The sequence below is a fragment of the Thermobia domestica genome, chromosome 16 (genome assembly GCF_964235325.1).
Source record: "Thermobia domestica chromosome 16, izTheDome1.hap1.1, whole genome shotgun sequence".
Taxonomy (NCBI): Eukaryota; Metazoa; Arthropoda; class Insecta; order Zygentoma; family Lepismatidae; genus Thermobia; species Thermobia domestica.
In genome coordinates this window covers 140,381,384-140,400,190 of record NC_137469.1, presented here as the reverse complement: position 1 = coordinate 140,400,190, position 18,807 = coordinate 140,381,384, and the positions used below count along the sequence as shown (strand labels likewise).

The window sequence follows — 18,807 nt, the reverse complement described above, 5'->3', positions numbered from 1 at the left end:
TTTATGTTAAGGTATTATGAGTCTGCTGTTTCACTTTCGAATGGAATTGCGATTCCCCATGTTTTTTCTACATACTTTATGTGAAAAAACGTTAATGAGCAATAGAAAATACAACTGTTTTTCCACTCGGATTGGTTTGGGTTAATAGCTTGAAAATGAAATCTATACTTTAATGTCCAACGATTATGCCTGTTAAGTTGAGGAAGACTATGATTGAAGCAAGTAAATTATGATGGACGAAATGCTGGGATGAGAAATTGGGAGTGTCCCGAGAAAAGCCACGATCACGATGTTGTCAGTCTTAAGCTTACTTGGCTTGGGAATCCATCATATAGTTCAGTAGGCGGGGTCTGGTTTCGATTCTTGGTGGGAGAGCCTTTAAAATATTAAATGTTCTCGCTGTATCTGTGTTCGTGTTCATGTCGTTAAGGTTACTGGAAATACCTGTAAAACGAGAATAACCGAATATAATAGAGATAAGTTACGTAGATACTTTCGGTCTTTTTTAAAATTTGAACTTTAATTCTCTGGACTTTAGTATTTTATCATGACAGAAATCATTGTTGCATCGTAAACAAAACATTGGAATCTTAAACCTTTGCAATTTGCTACATAGACGAGTATTTCTTGACTCTTATTTAAAAGAGCGATCTTAGGGTAGTGGCTTGAGCATTCGTTTCTTGAGCTAGGGATCCGCGGTTTGCGTCCCTGCGTGGATATTCAGAAAATTTTTATAATGTAGAATGTAGATATTTCTGAACTATAATAACATGAAAAATAGTCAATTTCTCTCATTAGAGGAAACACTAACAACATGACGTCACAGTCTACAATCTCGATTTCTACTGTCTGTAAACTTTGGCGTGTTTCGCAAACAATTCATGAGTACAAAACGGGGGGTCATCCTTCAGGCCTAGTATGAGTCACAAGTTTGTCTGAAACGTCATTGTGGAATTCTTATTAAGTTCTTCCACTCTAACTAGAAATAATAAAAATATTTTCGTTCGCCATTTTCAACACGTTCCAAATATTCAACAAAAATTGGTAAATAGGAACTATTTATATATATATATATATATATATATATATATATATATATATATATATATATATATATATATATATATATATATGTTTCTATGTTTTGTTAGAATATCAATATAACGCATACATAATGCAATATCTATTACGAAAAAAAGGTTGTTACTATGTATCGTGATGAAGACAAATCCTACTTAGTTTCTGTTCAGGCATCCGAAGGTTCGATTTTCATATTGACCAGTAGCTAACACCTTCTTTTCCCCCTCTTTTCTTTCCAAAGTATCTCTTATAGGGCAATTCATCGTTATAGAGGATCCAAATCATTTTTTTTATTTTTCTTGAGTATGCTAATTTGTATTGGAATAGGACGTAATATTGAGGTCTCAAATATACTACTACTACTACTACTACTACTACTACTACTACTACTACTACTACTACTACTACTAATAATAATAATAATAATAATAATAATAATATAGAAGACAGATTCTGTATGAGGACACATTGTATTAAAATCTGTAAAATCGCCCGTAGCGTTAGGCAGAAGTTACAAAATAGCCGGGATGGAGAGCAGTGCCAGGACCATTAGGACATACCCTCTGCATACGTCCCAACAACTAGCTAAATGTTATAACGGAAAGTTTCGAGATAAATTTCATGTAGAAAGTAGGGATACAGAACTCACAAGAACCATCAGAAAATTTGTTTTTAAGTAATTGTTATGCCGGCTAAGCTACACAAGACGTCGATGATGAGAATGAAAGAAATATTGGAATAAAGAAAGTGGGAGGAAGCGGAACCCGGAGAAAACCTACACACAGGGTCTTTGTTCAGTACAATGCTCACTATGCGGGAGCTGGGTGGAAGAGGTTGAACCATTAAACTAACAATACTTCAGTAATAATAATAATAATAATAATAATAATAATAATAATAATAATAATAATAATAATAATAATAATAATAATAATAATAATAATAATAATAATAATAAATAATGGTATTAAAAGGTTTAAAGTAGAACTAAAATTTGGCAAAACTTACTTAAAAGTAGGGATTTCGGAAAGGGGGTCTCGTACCTTCAAGACACACCTCTTCAACTACCCACATTTTAAACAAAAGCTTTCCACTAAAGTTTCATGTAGAAAGTGTTCTACTGTATGTTTTAAGGAAAATAAGTGTAATAAAAATATCTGAATATCACTTAACAGTAAGGTATATAATAAACTAATTTTTTAGGATATGCAGAGGTAATTTTAAAAGCTTTGCTACAAAAAAACCTACACAGACTATAATTCAACGAGCTCTGAAATACAAAGTAACGAAAAGCCTATAAGATTCAGTCTACATAGTAATTGTTACTTAATGAATGGCCCTACACTATTTTGAGAATCGAGACAAGACGAGAAATGTTCACGATACTTTTCGTCCCGTCTCGATTCTCATCTCCAAAACGAAACGATAATTTGAGTTAGCTTTGTCCCGTCTCGAATGTAAAATATTAATTCTAATTTTTTTGTTTGTTTTAGAAACGAAAAGAAAAATTTCTCTTCTCGTGTGCAACATTAAACAAAACCAAAACCCAAAATATTCTTGTCAAATGTCGTTTGTGCTTGTAATGGTATGAACTGAGCGATAATTAGGTCCTAGCTTTCAATCTTCCGCGAGATAATAATAATAATAATAATAATAATAATAATAATTATTATTATTATTATTATTAGTTTATTATTATTGCTAGTATTATTCATGAAGATTGGATAGTTGAAGTATTGAAACATCCGAGTATTCAAATATCTGAATATAAGACGTGTGTTATCCTTGATCAATCGCCATAAACAATCCTAAAGTAAAAAAATTCCCGACATGGATTCGAACCACGAACCTCCAGATTACTGATCCAGGGCTTTGACCAATGAACCACGATCACAACGCGTAAATGACTCGTCTTTAGTGTCGTTACTTTAGGTTTCTTTGCCTCCGCTTGCAAAGTTGTATTTCTCCGTTTCAGAACATCTTTCGTATTCCTTTTGTTGATATAAGTGAATAATCTTCTGCAAAGTTTGTATTAATACCTTGAGTTGTTCTTAAACCTTTTTATCACAAGTTTGTTTCTTCTTCACACGAAACCACACATATGACTGCTTTAATTCACATACTCTGCATTTGTTTCAAAGCAGTCGCCATTACTTGATCAATGATTTATATCCGCCACGATACATTGTAACTAAGTTACAAGAGGTTTACATCATATCTGAACGGCGCATCCACTGAGTCAACTTTTGAAATATATTATTAAGTTAGCTTTCAACATAGCTAAAGGAAACATATATAACGAGTACATAGAGTTCTCCGTAGCAGAGTGGAGAAAGTCATGGTTCGATAACTTCAAAGTTAGTGACCTGTCTCGGAAGTTTCAGATTTTTTAAATTCTTAATTCCTCAGTTCTCAAGATCTTTCTCTGCCTTCGTAATCATCTGATGCTCTAAAAAGAGTTCTCCACCTTAATTCGACAACTGCCTAATGTGATCCTCGCAGTTCGAAACCTTCCCTTCTTCTGTTTCACAAAATCACAATTTTCGTCATAATACGAATGCTGTCCTATCATTTTTCCCCACTTCTAAATCTGTGTATATAAATCATCCCTCTCTGTCTCCATACTTGAGTCTCACTCTCTCTCTCTCCCCCTCTCTCTCAATGTCGCCCAGGAACTCATATGGCTTGAGATCAAACCTTCTACTCTTGAAACCAAATGTAAGCTCTCTAGCAATGTGCTATCGTAACTCTATAGGTTTTTTGCTAAAAGCAGTGTCTTTTAGATTTTATTGGGGGGAAGATTCTTCGCCGACATAAAATTTTCACTTTTTATTAGTGTATTACTATACATTTGATCAAACAATACGTATTTATGAAGCTCAAGGGAGGGGGTAATTATACCCTCCTGTCCTGCTCAAACGACCCCCCCCCTGGAACATTTGCTTGCAATTACTGAAAAGAAATAGAATGAATTATTGAATAACACTCATTTCTGTCGGTAGATATTTTAGATCTTGTGCGTGCATTACAGATTTTAAGAAGCACAAAACCTACTGCCGTTATTGGCAATTTCCATAGATTTCTTAGGGAGCATCTTAGTAGCTTGCAGTCTTTAAAGAAGGGAAAGAATGAAACTAAAGATCTTTATGAAGCTCTGGGAACATTGTGTGAGTTTTTTTTTTTAAATTTAGGCTCTTAAAAATATTTCAGAACAAACGAATGGAAAAAACTGTTTTAAAGCTATAACGTTGTAAACTTGATTCCTGTTTCTTTTTCAGCTGAATGGAAAGAATGTACTACGTCACACTCACTGCTTTAGACAAGGAGAGGTAGAGGAGGGGGAGGAGTTGTATTGAATACTAGAAGCAAGTAATCGATTGAGACCTGTATTTTTGGATGCATAAGAAAACGGGGCAGGAGTTTGTTATTAATTTTGACTTAGAAATTTTGTAACATTTTCTATGCCGCGAACTGTACAAGAATGAGGCAGCTCCACCCGCTAGTTACAAGGAAATGCGGCAGATGGAGGACTTTTCGTGAAAACGGAGGCAGCTCCAAAATGTTTTTTTCTTTTAATTTGCTACATACTGGAAATAGGGGAGCTGCCTATTCCTTGCACCAAACCCTTCAATTGGTAACATTATGCAAACCCGACTTTTAATTACTAAAATAAACTTTGCTTAATTAAGGGGATCATATTTACGTACACCAGTGTTACTTTTTGGAATGAAGCATACGCAACTGGCGATGCAAATGTAAACTTAAATCTTTGCTAGTTTTTGATCGGATTCGGCGAGACGATGTAAATGTAAATTTAAATTTGAGTTTTAAAAATCTTGTCCAAACAGAGTCGTGGGGAGGGGTTCCTTGTTCGCGTAACTGTTAAAGTGTCATGGTGAGACGTGGCAATTCGATGAGCTAACCTAACCTAACCTTTCCTACTCTATCCTCCATTTCAAAATTATTGCTAAATATTGAATGTAAGGAAACCTAACGCAACGTAACATAACTTACTCTATCCCACACTTGGAGCTCTTACCCCTAGTGCGTGGGGTCCTTGCTTCGATTGCCGGTCAAGAAAATTTATTTGGCCATTATCGTGTCTGTGGATTTTCTCAGAGTACTCCCAATTCCTCTCACATTTTCATTCCACCAATTCTTCCATCACCATTCACTTGTTTCAATCATCGTCTCCCTTAGCTAAAAGAGCATGACCGTGGGACGTAAACTTAAAGATTTAGTTTCGTTTTTTACTCAATATTTGAAAATAATGGTCAAACAATGAGCTAAATGTAAAATAACCTATTCTACCCTACCCTATATTTGAAAATAATAGCAAAGCATTGAGCTAACCTAATTTAACTTAATCTACAATACTCTACGCTACGCTACCCTAATATTCTCTACTCTTCCCTATCCTGGCCTATAATTGAGTGCAAAAACCGAATGTTGGCTTTAAGAGAAGGCAGTATTTTTGTGAAGCTTAGCGTAGTTTGTAGTCAAACATTATTTAAGAAAAAGGGATTATCCACCCTTATTTGAAAATGTCGGTTAACAGGCGGATAAAGAAGCCTGATCTGTTAGAACAGAGCTATTCTTTTTTATTTATTATTATTATTATTTGCTTGTAATATTTGGACCTGAGATATCCATATTTGATTGGGTTTGGAGTTTAGCAGCGAGGCTATATGAGATCCGGTCTTACAACTTAACGTGAGATCCGAATGGCGGATCTCCCTCGTCATCCAGCTTATTTTTTTAAAAAATGCGCTCTTGTGCACATTTTGAAATATCAAAAAGAGCTCCCATTTCAGTGTATTTTATTTATTTATTTATTTATTTATTGTTTGGTTAAAGGATATGTTTGTCCACCAGCATTAAAACATATTAGTCTTCCCGAGTAGTCAACTTCGCCCGCTTTCTTCCAATATCTAGTATGGCAATTTACCACATACTACGTGAACAAGTTTTCAGTTGTAACTCCACCTTTTTTTTTTTTTTTTTTTTTTTTGCCAATCAAACGTATGATATTGTATGATGTCGCAAACGTCATAGTTTTATACAGCTTCCGATTATTCGTGGATAAGTTAATCTTTTCTCACAAACTGTTGGTGGAACGACGTAAGATTCTTATCCAAAGAAAAAAATAATCAACCGATTATCTTATCCGATCTTAATCCTCGGTTGGTGCAACCGAGCACTAGAGTTGGGAACACATTGGATGTTGAATTGGCAACGGTCGTGTTGGAACCACAGCGCCAGGTTATTGATGGTAGTGTTAGGGTCAATTCCGTACTACATGATGAGCAATAAATATATCGATAGCATGTAGTGAAACAGATGGCGATACTGTAAAATGGACGACCTCTCTGCTTTCCGAAGGAATGTGCTGCGAACGTGACGAAAGTGGTTAATGAAATGGGTGTGTCGCTAGGTACAGTGTCCAAGCTCATGACAGAATATGAAACTGCAAAACCACATTAGTGAAGAACGACAGAGGGCGAGGAAACCCTTGTGACAAGTCCCGCTGAGCATAAAAATAGAACCGTCCTGTGATTATGTTGGTAGTGACAGAGAAACACAATTAGCACCTCCCGCAGCCTGTGTATGAACATACAGGATTGAGTTGCACGGCGAAACCACTGGTATGGATAAAGCTTTAGCACGATGACGTCAATGGTGCCCCGAGCATGCAAAATGAACCACTGCTGACTGGAAATCTGTGATATGATGTGATGAGTCATCGCTTTTTTTTTTTTTTTTTTTTTTAGATCACGGGTCGTGATGGATCAGAAAAGAAGCTTATCATCTGCAATGTCTCTGCCTAAACGTGAAATATGGCAACGTCTCTGTGATGCTATGGACCACAATATCCTGCTTTCCAGTGGGTTTTGTGTTGATCCTTAACGATCACGTCACTGCTCGTGATAATGTTGCCATGTGCACCCTATAGTCAAGGTGATATTTCCGCCAATTATGCCATATTACAGGATGACAATGCATCCATTCACCCCGCTGGAGCTTTTCAGCACGGTTCGAGGAACATTGGAGCGAAGTTGAATACCTTCTTTGGCCCTTCCAGTCCCGAGGATACATAATTGTTGTTGGCTTTGGAGACAAGAATCCGACGTAGTTTTCTGCCTCTCTCCTTTCTCACGGAAATGAGTGATGCACTGCACGTGGAATGATATACCATTTACTACCATTCATGACCCTTGTGACTCCATTCCATGTCGTATCAGACCTACTTTTAGGGCAAAAGATAAACCAACATCGTATTAATCTGTAGAACTTGCATTTTTTTTTTCAGGTACTTTCATTAACTCGGTAAGTATATGTATCTTTTCCATGTTTTATGGGAAGGAAAGTGACAAAACTTGTGGGTTTCCATGTATTTTAATGAATATATATACATATATACTTAATACTAACTTTTATTGTTATATGTATTTTTATGAATATATATTTCTCACAATTAGATTCAATTTGTATTAAGATCCTTATATATGAGTTTTAGAGCCTCGTCTGCATCCAAACACATATCTGAATGCCCCCTCCCCTAAAGTTACAGAGAAATCGGCGCCCTTGATTTGAATGAATTGTCAGAGTCGTCCGTACTTTATTCAATGCTGAGAATGTCTTTCGAAAACCCACCAAACACCGGCTTCTAATGTGTAAACTCTGTGAAGAATAAACAAACATAATATCGCAATAGATAAGTACTTAGTAATGAAAAATGTGCTTACACCACGCTGATTTTCAAAGAAATTTTGATTCAGCCCGCACAAATCCAATGTGGCAACAAAAATATTTTAATCAAGCCTATGAATGAGATCTACGAAAATAACTTTTATCCAAGAATCAAAAATCATAATGTACAGAAAAGCCTTTGTTCTTAAGTAAGAAAAAAACGTATTCCTAGGTGTATAGCATATGTAATTTACATATTGTTTTATTTTACAGAAAAACTTCTTCAAGAATTCAAAGAAACAATGTCTTTGACAGAAAAGCCAACTGCAACGGAAAGAAGAGCATCAGGATTATCCGACATATATATGCGAATATCGGGATTTGGTGTCGAATCCAAATGTAAGTTCTTTATAGTGGTTGATTTCTTTCTCAAAGTTCAAATTATATATTCAGTTTATTAATAATCAAACCCATGAATACATTACTAAATCTCCTCACCAGATTCTAAACACATTCTACTGGTTTATTGGCCAACGAATCAACTATATTTTCTTAAATGTTAACTTTCCTATCACATTTATGTCTTATAATGAGAGACCATCAAAATACAGCTCTTAGTTCCTTAAAATTTAACACAGCAAAATGGTTCTAGAAATTTAAAATATGGCTTTTATATACAGCTTTAATTTCCCGTTTATTTTCAATGCTTAAAACATTTACCTCTAGAAACAGGCACGGTCCATGGGGTCCAGACCAACCCCTTCGAAACCAGAAACGAAAAAGAATAAGGATAAAACAAAAAGAAACGAGAAAGAGAAGAATCAGCGTTAAAAATAAAGAGCTAGAACGAGTGTTTGGTTACTCTTTCTTATAAGGAGCTTTGTGTGGTGGAAACGAAAGGGGGGGAGTCAAGTTATAAATGAGTATTACTGTAACGGAGCATTCCGAATTCCATGTAGCTCCATGATAATTCTATGGAATAAAATTGACGATCGATAAACCGACTCTGCGAAATGAACGCAGACATTGTAAATTATTTTACAAGACATTACTGGATAATACTATTTTGTTTCACTAGTGGATATGTACTTTTTATAATAGTTGAAGTCATAATGAAAGGAAAATTGTTATATTTGAATGAGCAGAGAAATAAATGTAGATATTGCAAAATCTTTTTCAATATATATATATTTTTTATGTTCTTTTACTCGAAATTTCTTCATAGTTTGTTATTAAAATACTTAATAACATACCCTCATTGTGTTGTCCTAACTAACCAATATATGTTGCCAGTGAAAAAGTTTAAAACAATCGAGCCCCTGGTGTGATAAACACAGTATTTCATGTCACGGATCCCTCTATTAAGAAATTCTGGCTACGAGCTGTGTAGAAACATTACTCACAGATTAAAACAGCAAGATGCATTTTTCAACAAATATTATTATTTATTGAACATCGTAATTAAGTTTTGTTCAATGTTTGCTGTCGGCAGACACATTGTCCTGTTGTTGAGTATTTTAACTTTGTAGTTGAGTATTTCAACTCCATCCATAATTCAGATACAAGATTAGTTCATTTGTGATGTAAACTCGTCTACTATCGAGATAGCTGTGGTTAGTTAAATGGACTGACTCTGCAATGATTCTATTACAGAGGTTGTTCAGTCTACATTTGGCCAATTTCGACTTACCTAAAAATTTAGAAGAATCCATGGCGCAAGGTCCGCAAGTGCTCGATGTGCTTCCCTTGGTTCCTAACAATAGCCCGAAAGCGTAATTTCCACTGTATTAGGTTTCTCTGAAGAACTGGGAGGGGAATCTTGTCCCATTCCCTTTGCACAGCTTTCCAAAGTCCGTCCACACTTGTCACAAGCCGTTTCCCCAAAGCCAGCTTCAACAATCCAAATCCTCAAAGTCCATAAGACTTGCATCTGGAGATTTAACAGTTACGTCATTGAAACGTATCACCTGTATACCACTTGCCTCCTCCATCTCCCTGTAGAATGCGAGGGACGATCGTGAGGTATGTGGTGAGGCCTTGTCATGTAAATGCGCACCAGATTGGCGTCATTTCCGTACATTGTTCGAATCTCATGCTCGTAGGTCGGCCGCATGATCTGCTCCTGAAAATACTGCGAATTTACTTTGCAGTTCTTCGCCACGCTACGAATCTTCAGTTTACCTCGGTAACAGTAGCCAGTAACGACCATAAACTCTTTTGGGAAGGATTCTTTACAGACACGGACCGACCTTCTGAAGTTCTTCGCGCCTTTCTCTCGGTACATGATGGCTCTTGGTTTGCCGCAGTCGGAAAGGTAAATCCACGCTTCATCGAGCGTTACGACATACATCCACCTTTGTTTTGCCAGATGCCGTTTGTACAGCTTCCGGGCGTTACACTTTCGTTCCTTTTGGTGGCATCCGTGAGAAGATGGCCGCGAGCTTTCATGACATTTTCCAGCTTGAGTTGATGGTGTACTGCCTGGTTCACAGTCCCCAAAGACACATCAAGACGATTCGCCATACACCTTTGTGTTGGCGGATTTTCTTGCATTGCCAGTTTGCGAAGTTTCCTTTGCAAGGTGAAGGTGGTCTTGGTGCATTCCCGCTTCCTAGGCAACTTCGCTGATGATCCAAATGGTGGAGCTTCGTTGTCCTTGTACTTTTTAATAACATTTTTTATTCCACTTCAACTGATGTTGCAACCATTTTTGCACTGTTATCTAATGACAGAAACACTAAAGTGGACGTCATAAAGAGCCGCAACATAGCCTTCAAAAAACCGGCTTATTTTGAGCGGCATTTTGGTCACAGAGAGGAAACACACACACTTGGAATCAAATTTAACACAACACTCACAAGAATGGTCCTGTTTTGTGCGTTATTGCCGTCCGCGCGGAAAACAACTCCGTTCCCAGGAAGCCACTGCACAACACTGATGTACGCCACGAACCAAGTCGGGTGAGTCCATTCTGCCCGGGAGTTGGAAAGAACAAAATCGGCCAAACGTAGGATGAACAACCCCTGTACTGAAATAAGTACACTCGATTGAGATGATCTGTCACTGAAGCAGGGGATTTTTTAAAAAAATCTCTTACGTTTCTTCACATTCTACATTATCCTCGAATTGTTCCAGAACCTGCAAAACAGTTGGACATATTCTGGAGTTAAGTTTATCTTCCTTTAGGAGCTGTTAAAATTCGACTGGATTCAAACATAAGAATGAAAATATTTCTCCCTTCATCATTATTACTTCAACGTCATTAAGATCAGTGTTCTAAACATCCGTAGATTTGTTTAAGCAACCAGAAAGAAGTGATTTGTAGCCATACTCCTCATTATTTTTTGTGCCAATTCATACTGCATTCAGAACATTTAACCACACAACTCGCAATTAACACCAAGAGAAAATGAATTTTTGATTTTTTTTTTACATAGAAACTGGTAGGGGGAAATAAGAGAATTAGTTATGCTCATCTGTATTTTACAAACTCAATAAGAAGAAACCAAAAAGAATACAGAGGAAATAAGAATATCTTAGATGCAATTTATTACGAAGTTTTTTTTACCAGGCTAGGAGCAGTAGTGTTGCATTTATTGTCCAACGAGAACTGAAAACTCTACATGTTAAAATTTACCAGAAATTAGTCAAAACTTATTTTGCGATGATATTTTTCACGCTGAGTATAAAGAAAAGACCAAAAGACACATACAAATAAGATAGTCATAAATCTTGCTAACTGCTAGCATCTGTGTTGCTAAACGAAAAAAAAAAAGTCGTTCCACTACAAGACGTGATTTATCTTCTGCATCTACGAAAGTTTCCTCGTCTGTGTCTGTCAATTGAAAATTATTCTCAAAAGTGCAATTATTATTTACAGATGGAGCATTTTAACAGTTTTCACCTCTTTGAAGCTTTTTACATGTTTAGCATAATATCATGGCTCCGTGGTGTTTTCCCATCGTCGTGGTGGTGCTTGCCCAAACGTTGAAGGCTTTTCCCGAAAGAAGAATGTTGTCATGGTTCGAAGACCTCGAAAAGAACCGGCCCTTAAGGAACCAAAAAGAGTCAATCACAGAAAAACGAAGTTAATATACTCTCTATGCACAATATTAATTATCACTGCATTGATATCTTGTACTATTAACAGGAATCCAGGATTGAAGTTAAACTACAGCAGCAACATATAAATAAATAAATTGTGAATACAGACCACTCCTTAACTATATAAATCACTACTAATGTAAATGCACAAACTATTCAGCAGATTACTGCAAATAATATAAGGTCATTTACGGACATTACGACACGTTAAAAAACAAGTCGATATTACTATGAAAGTTACGATAATTATATTCTGCAAAACCGATAATTCTTGACAGTAATAATTGGCCTAGCTAGGAAACACAAACCCTTCCTCTAAAATGTAGTATTTTAAAGTACAAGAACACATAAACGGACTGATGTGGATTAGTAGGTTTTGGAAATCTTACGGAAGAAATCGACACTTAGTATGGGAGACGTCGATATTATGTAAACAATGAAATCCTTCATATCTTTGGAGTACAAGAGACATAAAACGCAATGAAATACTAGATCTAAGGTTGTTACTATCTACGAACGGCTTATTTGCAAACTTTGCTGCGTTTCATTACAACCTGAAGAACACTGAAACAATGTAAGCTCGTTAAAATAACCTTTGTTTTACACCTGTTTCCCAACATATTGCTTTCAGTATTTGCTACTCATAGTAATCAATAATTGAAAATCACAATTTAAGACAATCATTTTCGGAATCCAAATGCGAAGAATCCAACAGAGGCTGATTTCTCCCATCTGAAACTGCACAACACTGCAGTTTAGTTATAGTCTTCTTTCACAACATTTTGCTAGGGTTCGTACGAACACAGTTACCATAAGATAAGGTGAAATTGTTTTTCAAACTGCGGAAGATTGACAATTTTCAGTACTGTGCAGTGGGACACAACATTTCTATATCAGCATTAGAGGCTTTCTTTAATATATCAGGATCTTTGACACGTGTACTGTGCTCGTCTAAAACCAAAGCTACTTTACCATTATTCTTAAACCGGACCAATTGACCAAGAAGCTGAGAAAGCGTGTTTGTTATGTAATCTAACCTATGATGTATACACTAAGATGAACCAGACGGTAATCTTGTTGTCTGATAACTTTCCTTATAACAAAGGAACTAATGTCGAAATCTCCCTATAATCACTGTCGATTTATCCGTTAAATACATTGATTAAGAAAAACTAACACGAGCTGTCATTGTAACAAGCAATGTATGTCAGCCTGACATACATGCATACAGAGGTTATACTCTACCTTAATACCAATCCTTTACCTCTTTTCATTAACATATATATTACGGCTATACCTTATTTTCGATTTACTGAAACTTATAACATGGATAGCCTCTGTTAAATAAAGTTTTATGTACTTATTTTAGAGGCTTCCGCTTCCGTTGCAACAGGCAAAATTAACTTATCTGCATATGCAACTTGTCACTGAAAACTGACACTAACTTTCCACGCACTGTATGTTTCTTCTCGCGTGCGTGTATAATCACTAACTTTGCCAGACCTTAAAAGCGTCGAAATCTCCTGAGTGTCGATATCTCCCTAAATGACCTAATACAAAAATGTTAATACTAAACGCAACTCTCCCTCACATTTTACCCAGGTAATGTAGATACGAGTTCCAACCAACCATCCGAAACCTTTTCTAGAGCCAAGAGAGAGAAGTTTGAACGCATCCTGCATGCGAGCCTGATTATTGCAGATTGTTTATGATGTTTGCAACTTGCTCATAGGGCCTGGCAGAAATGAAAATTAGAATTGTTGAATCCATTTAAAATGATTTAAAATGAAATGAAATTTTTGAGTTTTACGTCCCACGATTATGCCGGTTAGGCTAAAAGAGACGGTGAAGGTGAGAAATGAATGAATGGTGGAATGAAGAAAGTGGGAGGAAATGGGTCCAAACTTAGATCGCTAAAGAAAATTGTATTTCAAAATAACAGCGTTTCTGTACTAAGAAACTATGAATGTAAGCTTAACTCAATTTAGTGCCCTACTAAATTATGTCAGCCACTCTGTCGTAGTATTTTGTCTACGACATGCCATGTCAGAAGTAATGATTATCAATCCCTTAAAAGTAATTATAATATCCGAAGAAGCATGGAACAGACTATAGGCCAATTAACATGGCTGAAAGTTATTCTTAAAGATGGTTTCTAGCAGTGTTTTATTTTTGGCAATACACAACGGTAACCGGCAGAGGTGACCACTTTGACCTAACCTCACTCTCACAAACTCATTTCGACCTCAATCCCAATCGACCTTACGCTCACCTCACTGGTCTGACCTCACGCTCAACTCATCAGTCTGACCTCACGCTCAATCAACCTCACGCTCACATCACCAGTCTGACCTCACACTCACTCAACCTCACGCTCACTTTGTGAGGTTGAGATCCAGTGAGCGTGAGTTCCGAAATCGTGAGCGCTGATTTCGTGAGTTTGGGCACAGCTCTTCCCGCTAGCCTATTGGCTAGCACGCGCACCTTTGGTGCACAGGGTCGTAGGTAGGACTTGCAATATTTCGATGTATCGATCGATAGTTTGAAATGTCGGGATTTTTCAGTGTTGATTTCGATAGTTTTCAGTATATTACGTTCTCAACATAACGAAAACTATTCATAGAACAGGACCTAGATTTTCAATACTTCAACGTTCTCTCTTCCACAGTACTACTACCTAATATAACCAAATATGGCAAACACATGTCAACTTATCAGGATCACTCAAGTGGGATTTACAATATTGTAATATTAGTTTGTACGCCTATACGACTTTTGCTTCACACGCTAACTACTAAATGCAAGTGAATTATTGAATTCCGTCTCCTGGGATCGACAGCTAAAATAATTATTTCGAAATGTTCGTTAATGAAGATAATTTACCCATGTGTAGCGGGCCGGTGGTATGCGTTTGCGAAGACCGGCACCCACAAAAGAGAGTTTAGTAATTAACCAAAATACTCCTAATTGGTCAACAAAGTTTCTGCAAATTACCAATTATAACTCGAGTGGCAAATTATACTGGAACAGGAACTCAGCTAACAACCAATCTGAAGTTCTTAGCTTTTACAAGGTAGCGATGGCCTCGGCCAAGACTTAACTTCTAACTAGAGAACGGTGGAATCGTTATCTCGACGAAAACTTGATAGTTACCAACCCCTTGGGATATCACTTAAATGCAAAAACTCAGAAATAAAGTTCCTTGCAGTAAGCCTGCAGTTTATTGTTCCTAATGTTCTTACAAGTCCACGAGCTTGGGGCGCTAAGTGTAACTATATGTGAGGTAAATACTTTGACTTACGTGACAGGTTCCAATCGATAATCAACTGCACAGAGAAACACAAAATAAAATAAAACTTCACTAGACTGGGAGGCACGAGTCAGTTCTAGTAGGTTAGGTGCAAAGGTGTAACTATTTGATTTTATTCGTATGTTTAGGTCAGCTAGGCAATGAACCTAGAGTCTGTCAAAACACACATCAAATAGGGGTGTGACAGAACTTCGAACGTCAACTTCCTAAGCTCGCCAGCAGTTTCTGGGCGCACAGGTCCCGGCTGGAGCTAGCTTTCAGAAGTAGAGTGCCAAGTTCGAAAGAGGTAACTTTGACCGTCAGTTTCCTAAGCCGACCAGCAATTATGGGCAGACTCCTGGCTGTCGTCAAGCTTTTAGAAACGGAGTGCCAAGTTAGCCACTAGGATAAGGTATGGATGGAACCAAGAGTGTAGGTTTGCCTCCGGAGAATCCGAGAGAGTAAGAGGCAGAATGACGGCTAGGACAACTAGAAACTTACTCGGAAATCCTGGGCTGAATCGTGCCTAAGAAATTGCGGACTCCGTCTAGATAGCACGACTCTGAGGGGCCTCAAAAAAGGGACGTTGTCCGACGATCGAGCCAAAAACACGAGTTTTTAAGGGGCTCGATCAGCTTTGCACACGGCACCAATTTACGTTTCCTGTGCAGCATTGTAATGTGTGCAGACATTGCATTCGGACCGTGAGGTCAGAGGTTGGACATGCGTGGTAGTCCGAAAGTTCCCTGGGGAGGAACCGAAGAGTAGCCAGCAGCCTGAAAAGAAAGTAGATTGGTGTGCACACGACACTAGGGGCAAAGTCAGCTGAGAAAAGTGCTTCTCCGAGGGGCGGAAAGAAAAGCCATTGGAACACGTCATTCTCCTAACACCAAGATTGGTTTACAATAGGGTGCCTGGGTGGTGCTATATGAGAAGAGAAGATTATGTTGGTGCGCATGCGTGTATATGTACTCCGTGTTCTTGGACGTGTTATCCCCAAACTCTGGAAGAGTGGTATACATTGAGATATACAATATTCATACAAATAATCACTTAAAATTCATACATTGAATCACTTAAAATGTAAAACATAAATGGTTTTAAATACTAAAGAACAAAGATTTTATATATGTTTGAACCAAGGATCTTCTTGCTGTAATTTATCCCTAGACCCTTCGAAAATAACATATATAAACATCTGCAGTTTGAGGACAGAAAAATAATCTTCTTTTTAGGAGCAATAATTGAAATATTTTTAAACATACAGATTATATGGACTTCGTTAAAAGTTTTCTACCACTAATAATAATAATAATAATATAACTAATACAAGACTACATATATGTCAGACACAGAGCCAGACATCTCCCTGTTGAGAGGGGATGTTGTAATCTACCAGATGGTTGACCCCGGAGGTCAAGAAGGGGGAACTCGGATGCTCAGACGGGAAGAACGAAAAGTCTTTCGTTCTAACTAAGAGAAAAGAACAACACTCAACACGAATTTGTATTTTAAAAGAAGTAAATGAAATACGAATTATGTTGCAGTTTTAAAAATGCAAAAAAAGAAAAAATAAAACAAAAAAGAATTTGCGAATCTGCGTACACTATACATGGGTAGAGGTAGAAATTAGCCATTTTCGGTTTAACATTGAGTGGAAGGACAGTATCATATAGCGAGACATGGTTTCTTGCAAATTCATCCAGTGTCCAAAGAAGACTTTCATCTCCATCTTTAACAATGTACTAAAATAGGAAGTGATATAAATTTACTACAACTTCCAGTCTCAGTATTGATCTACATAGATCAAATACTATATAAAAAAGATAGTTTTTTTAAGAATCGATTTAGTTTTCTAAGAAAAGTTCTCACATTCACTCTGAACCTTCTATTCAAACCGAAAATTGCAGAAATCAACCACATCCGGTTGTGGCGTTGGTCACTATAAAGTAAAAACTGTAATAGAAATAAGCGTTTTTTTTTGCATTAATCAAACATCCCAATAATACCTTATCTTTTCTTCGAAATCGGAAATGATAGAAGTACATTACAACTTGCGGATTCAATACATATTGAAAAAAAGGTCAGAACTAGCGAGAAGTAGGTTTTGGAATCTTGCTAGGCATCTAACAATAGTTTTAATCTCTCGTAACCCTTCATTCCAAATGAAATCTTTGGGTTTAAGGTCCCACGGTACGCCGGTTAGGACAAAGGAGACGGTGATGATGAAATAATGGATGAAATAGTGGGAGGAAACGGAAGAACCTAGAGTAAATCCACGCACACGATGTTTGTCCACCACAAAGTCCACTTGGCGGGGGCTGGTATCGAACCCGGGTCTCTACGCACCAGAGGTGAACGCGCTACCACTACCACTGAGCCACCGCGGCTGTTTAGGAGGTTTATAATCATCATAGTTTCCTTCTGTAATATAAAAGACCTTTTAATTGTACAAAAATAGTTATCATTGTTATTATTATTTTCGTTTTTAGGTAGACGAAAATTGGAAGAAGCAGCCAGAACTGCGGACGTAGAAAATCTCAAAGTATTCCTCTTTAAACCAGTATTAGACCAGGTAAAAATGAATTAATATCCTTGAATATTATTAACAGAAAATCATTGTTTCTACTACATTAGATATATTCTTTTGGTTTCCAGAAAAATGGGAGTAATGATGGGTAAGCGTAAGCTTCATAATACATTTGAAACATAATACATTTATATTTAGTTCTACATATGTTTTGAATGGATGAATGAATCATTCTTATATGGAATAAAAGAAATGGTCTCACATCATTTTTTGAACAAGATACATAAAGTTGTTTTCTACTGGGGAAATTTGATTCTGAATGGGAAAGAACATCTGAAATGTTAAATTAGTAGTTTTTTTTTAACTTGCAAATGATAGATAAATTTTAGGGTGAAGGATGTGCAATTGATAAGCCTTAAAGAGATGTTTTTACGATGAAATAATGCGTCATATCATAAATGGTGATAAGAGTTTGCAAAGAATTATAGCGATACTAATCCCGCGAGTTTTGGAGTGCATGCTGATCGGACACCCATCTTAACTCCTTGTAGGAAGGCCTTATAAATTCTAGTGAGGACACCAAATTGAAAGCCTACGTAGTTCTAACCAAACTACTCAAAATACTAAGTTTATTGATAATTTTTCTTTCAGAGTTTAAAAATACGATTCCCAGTTTCAATTAGTTTGAAATCAGGTATTAGTTCTAGTTATTTTATAATACACAGGAACTAGGCCCATGTGAGCTCCGTAGACCTTAACCTTAACTAGTGACGCAACATTTGATATGCGACTTCATGCTCTCTGTGCTTGAATGACAAAGTTTCGCGTTTTATTACTACTGTTCTTTAGCTTCCATTGATTACAGCAGGTAGAAAATAAATCCATTGCATGCTGTTTAACTTTTCTGATGAATTTCCACGACGAGAATCAACGATCTGTAGACGAGTGTCAACCTCAAAAGTAAAAGTCGACGTGCAAGGTACGATTCCTGGTTCGCCAAATTCATATAGTAAGTATTTACTGTAAATAAAATTGTATATAAAAGGTATACTGCTCGCTAGTAGTTCCAAGAAATGAAGTTTATAAATTAACCTATGATGTCACAAACCATCGA

General features: G+C 36.8%; 1 protein-coding gene across 1 annotated transcript in view; it reads left to right on the top strand.

The window, feature by feature from the left end:
• LOC145673462 (adenylate cyclase type 10-like) overlaps nucleotides 1-17,738 on the top strand; it is a gene marked incomplete at its 5' end in the record, with an annotated part of 340,084 nt that extends 322,346 nt beyond the window's left edge. The window contains 2 exon segments of the mRNA XM_081743183.1: nucleotides 8,046-8,169; nucleotides 17,656-17,738. Coding sequence (XP_081599309.1) covers nucleotides 8,046-8,082 — 37 coding nt within the window.
• Nucleotides 17,739-18,807: the final 1,069 nt, after the last annotated feature.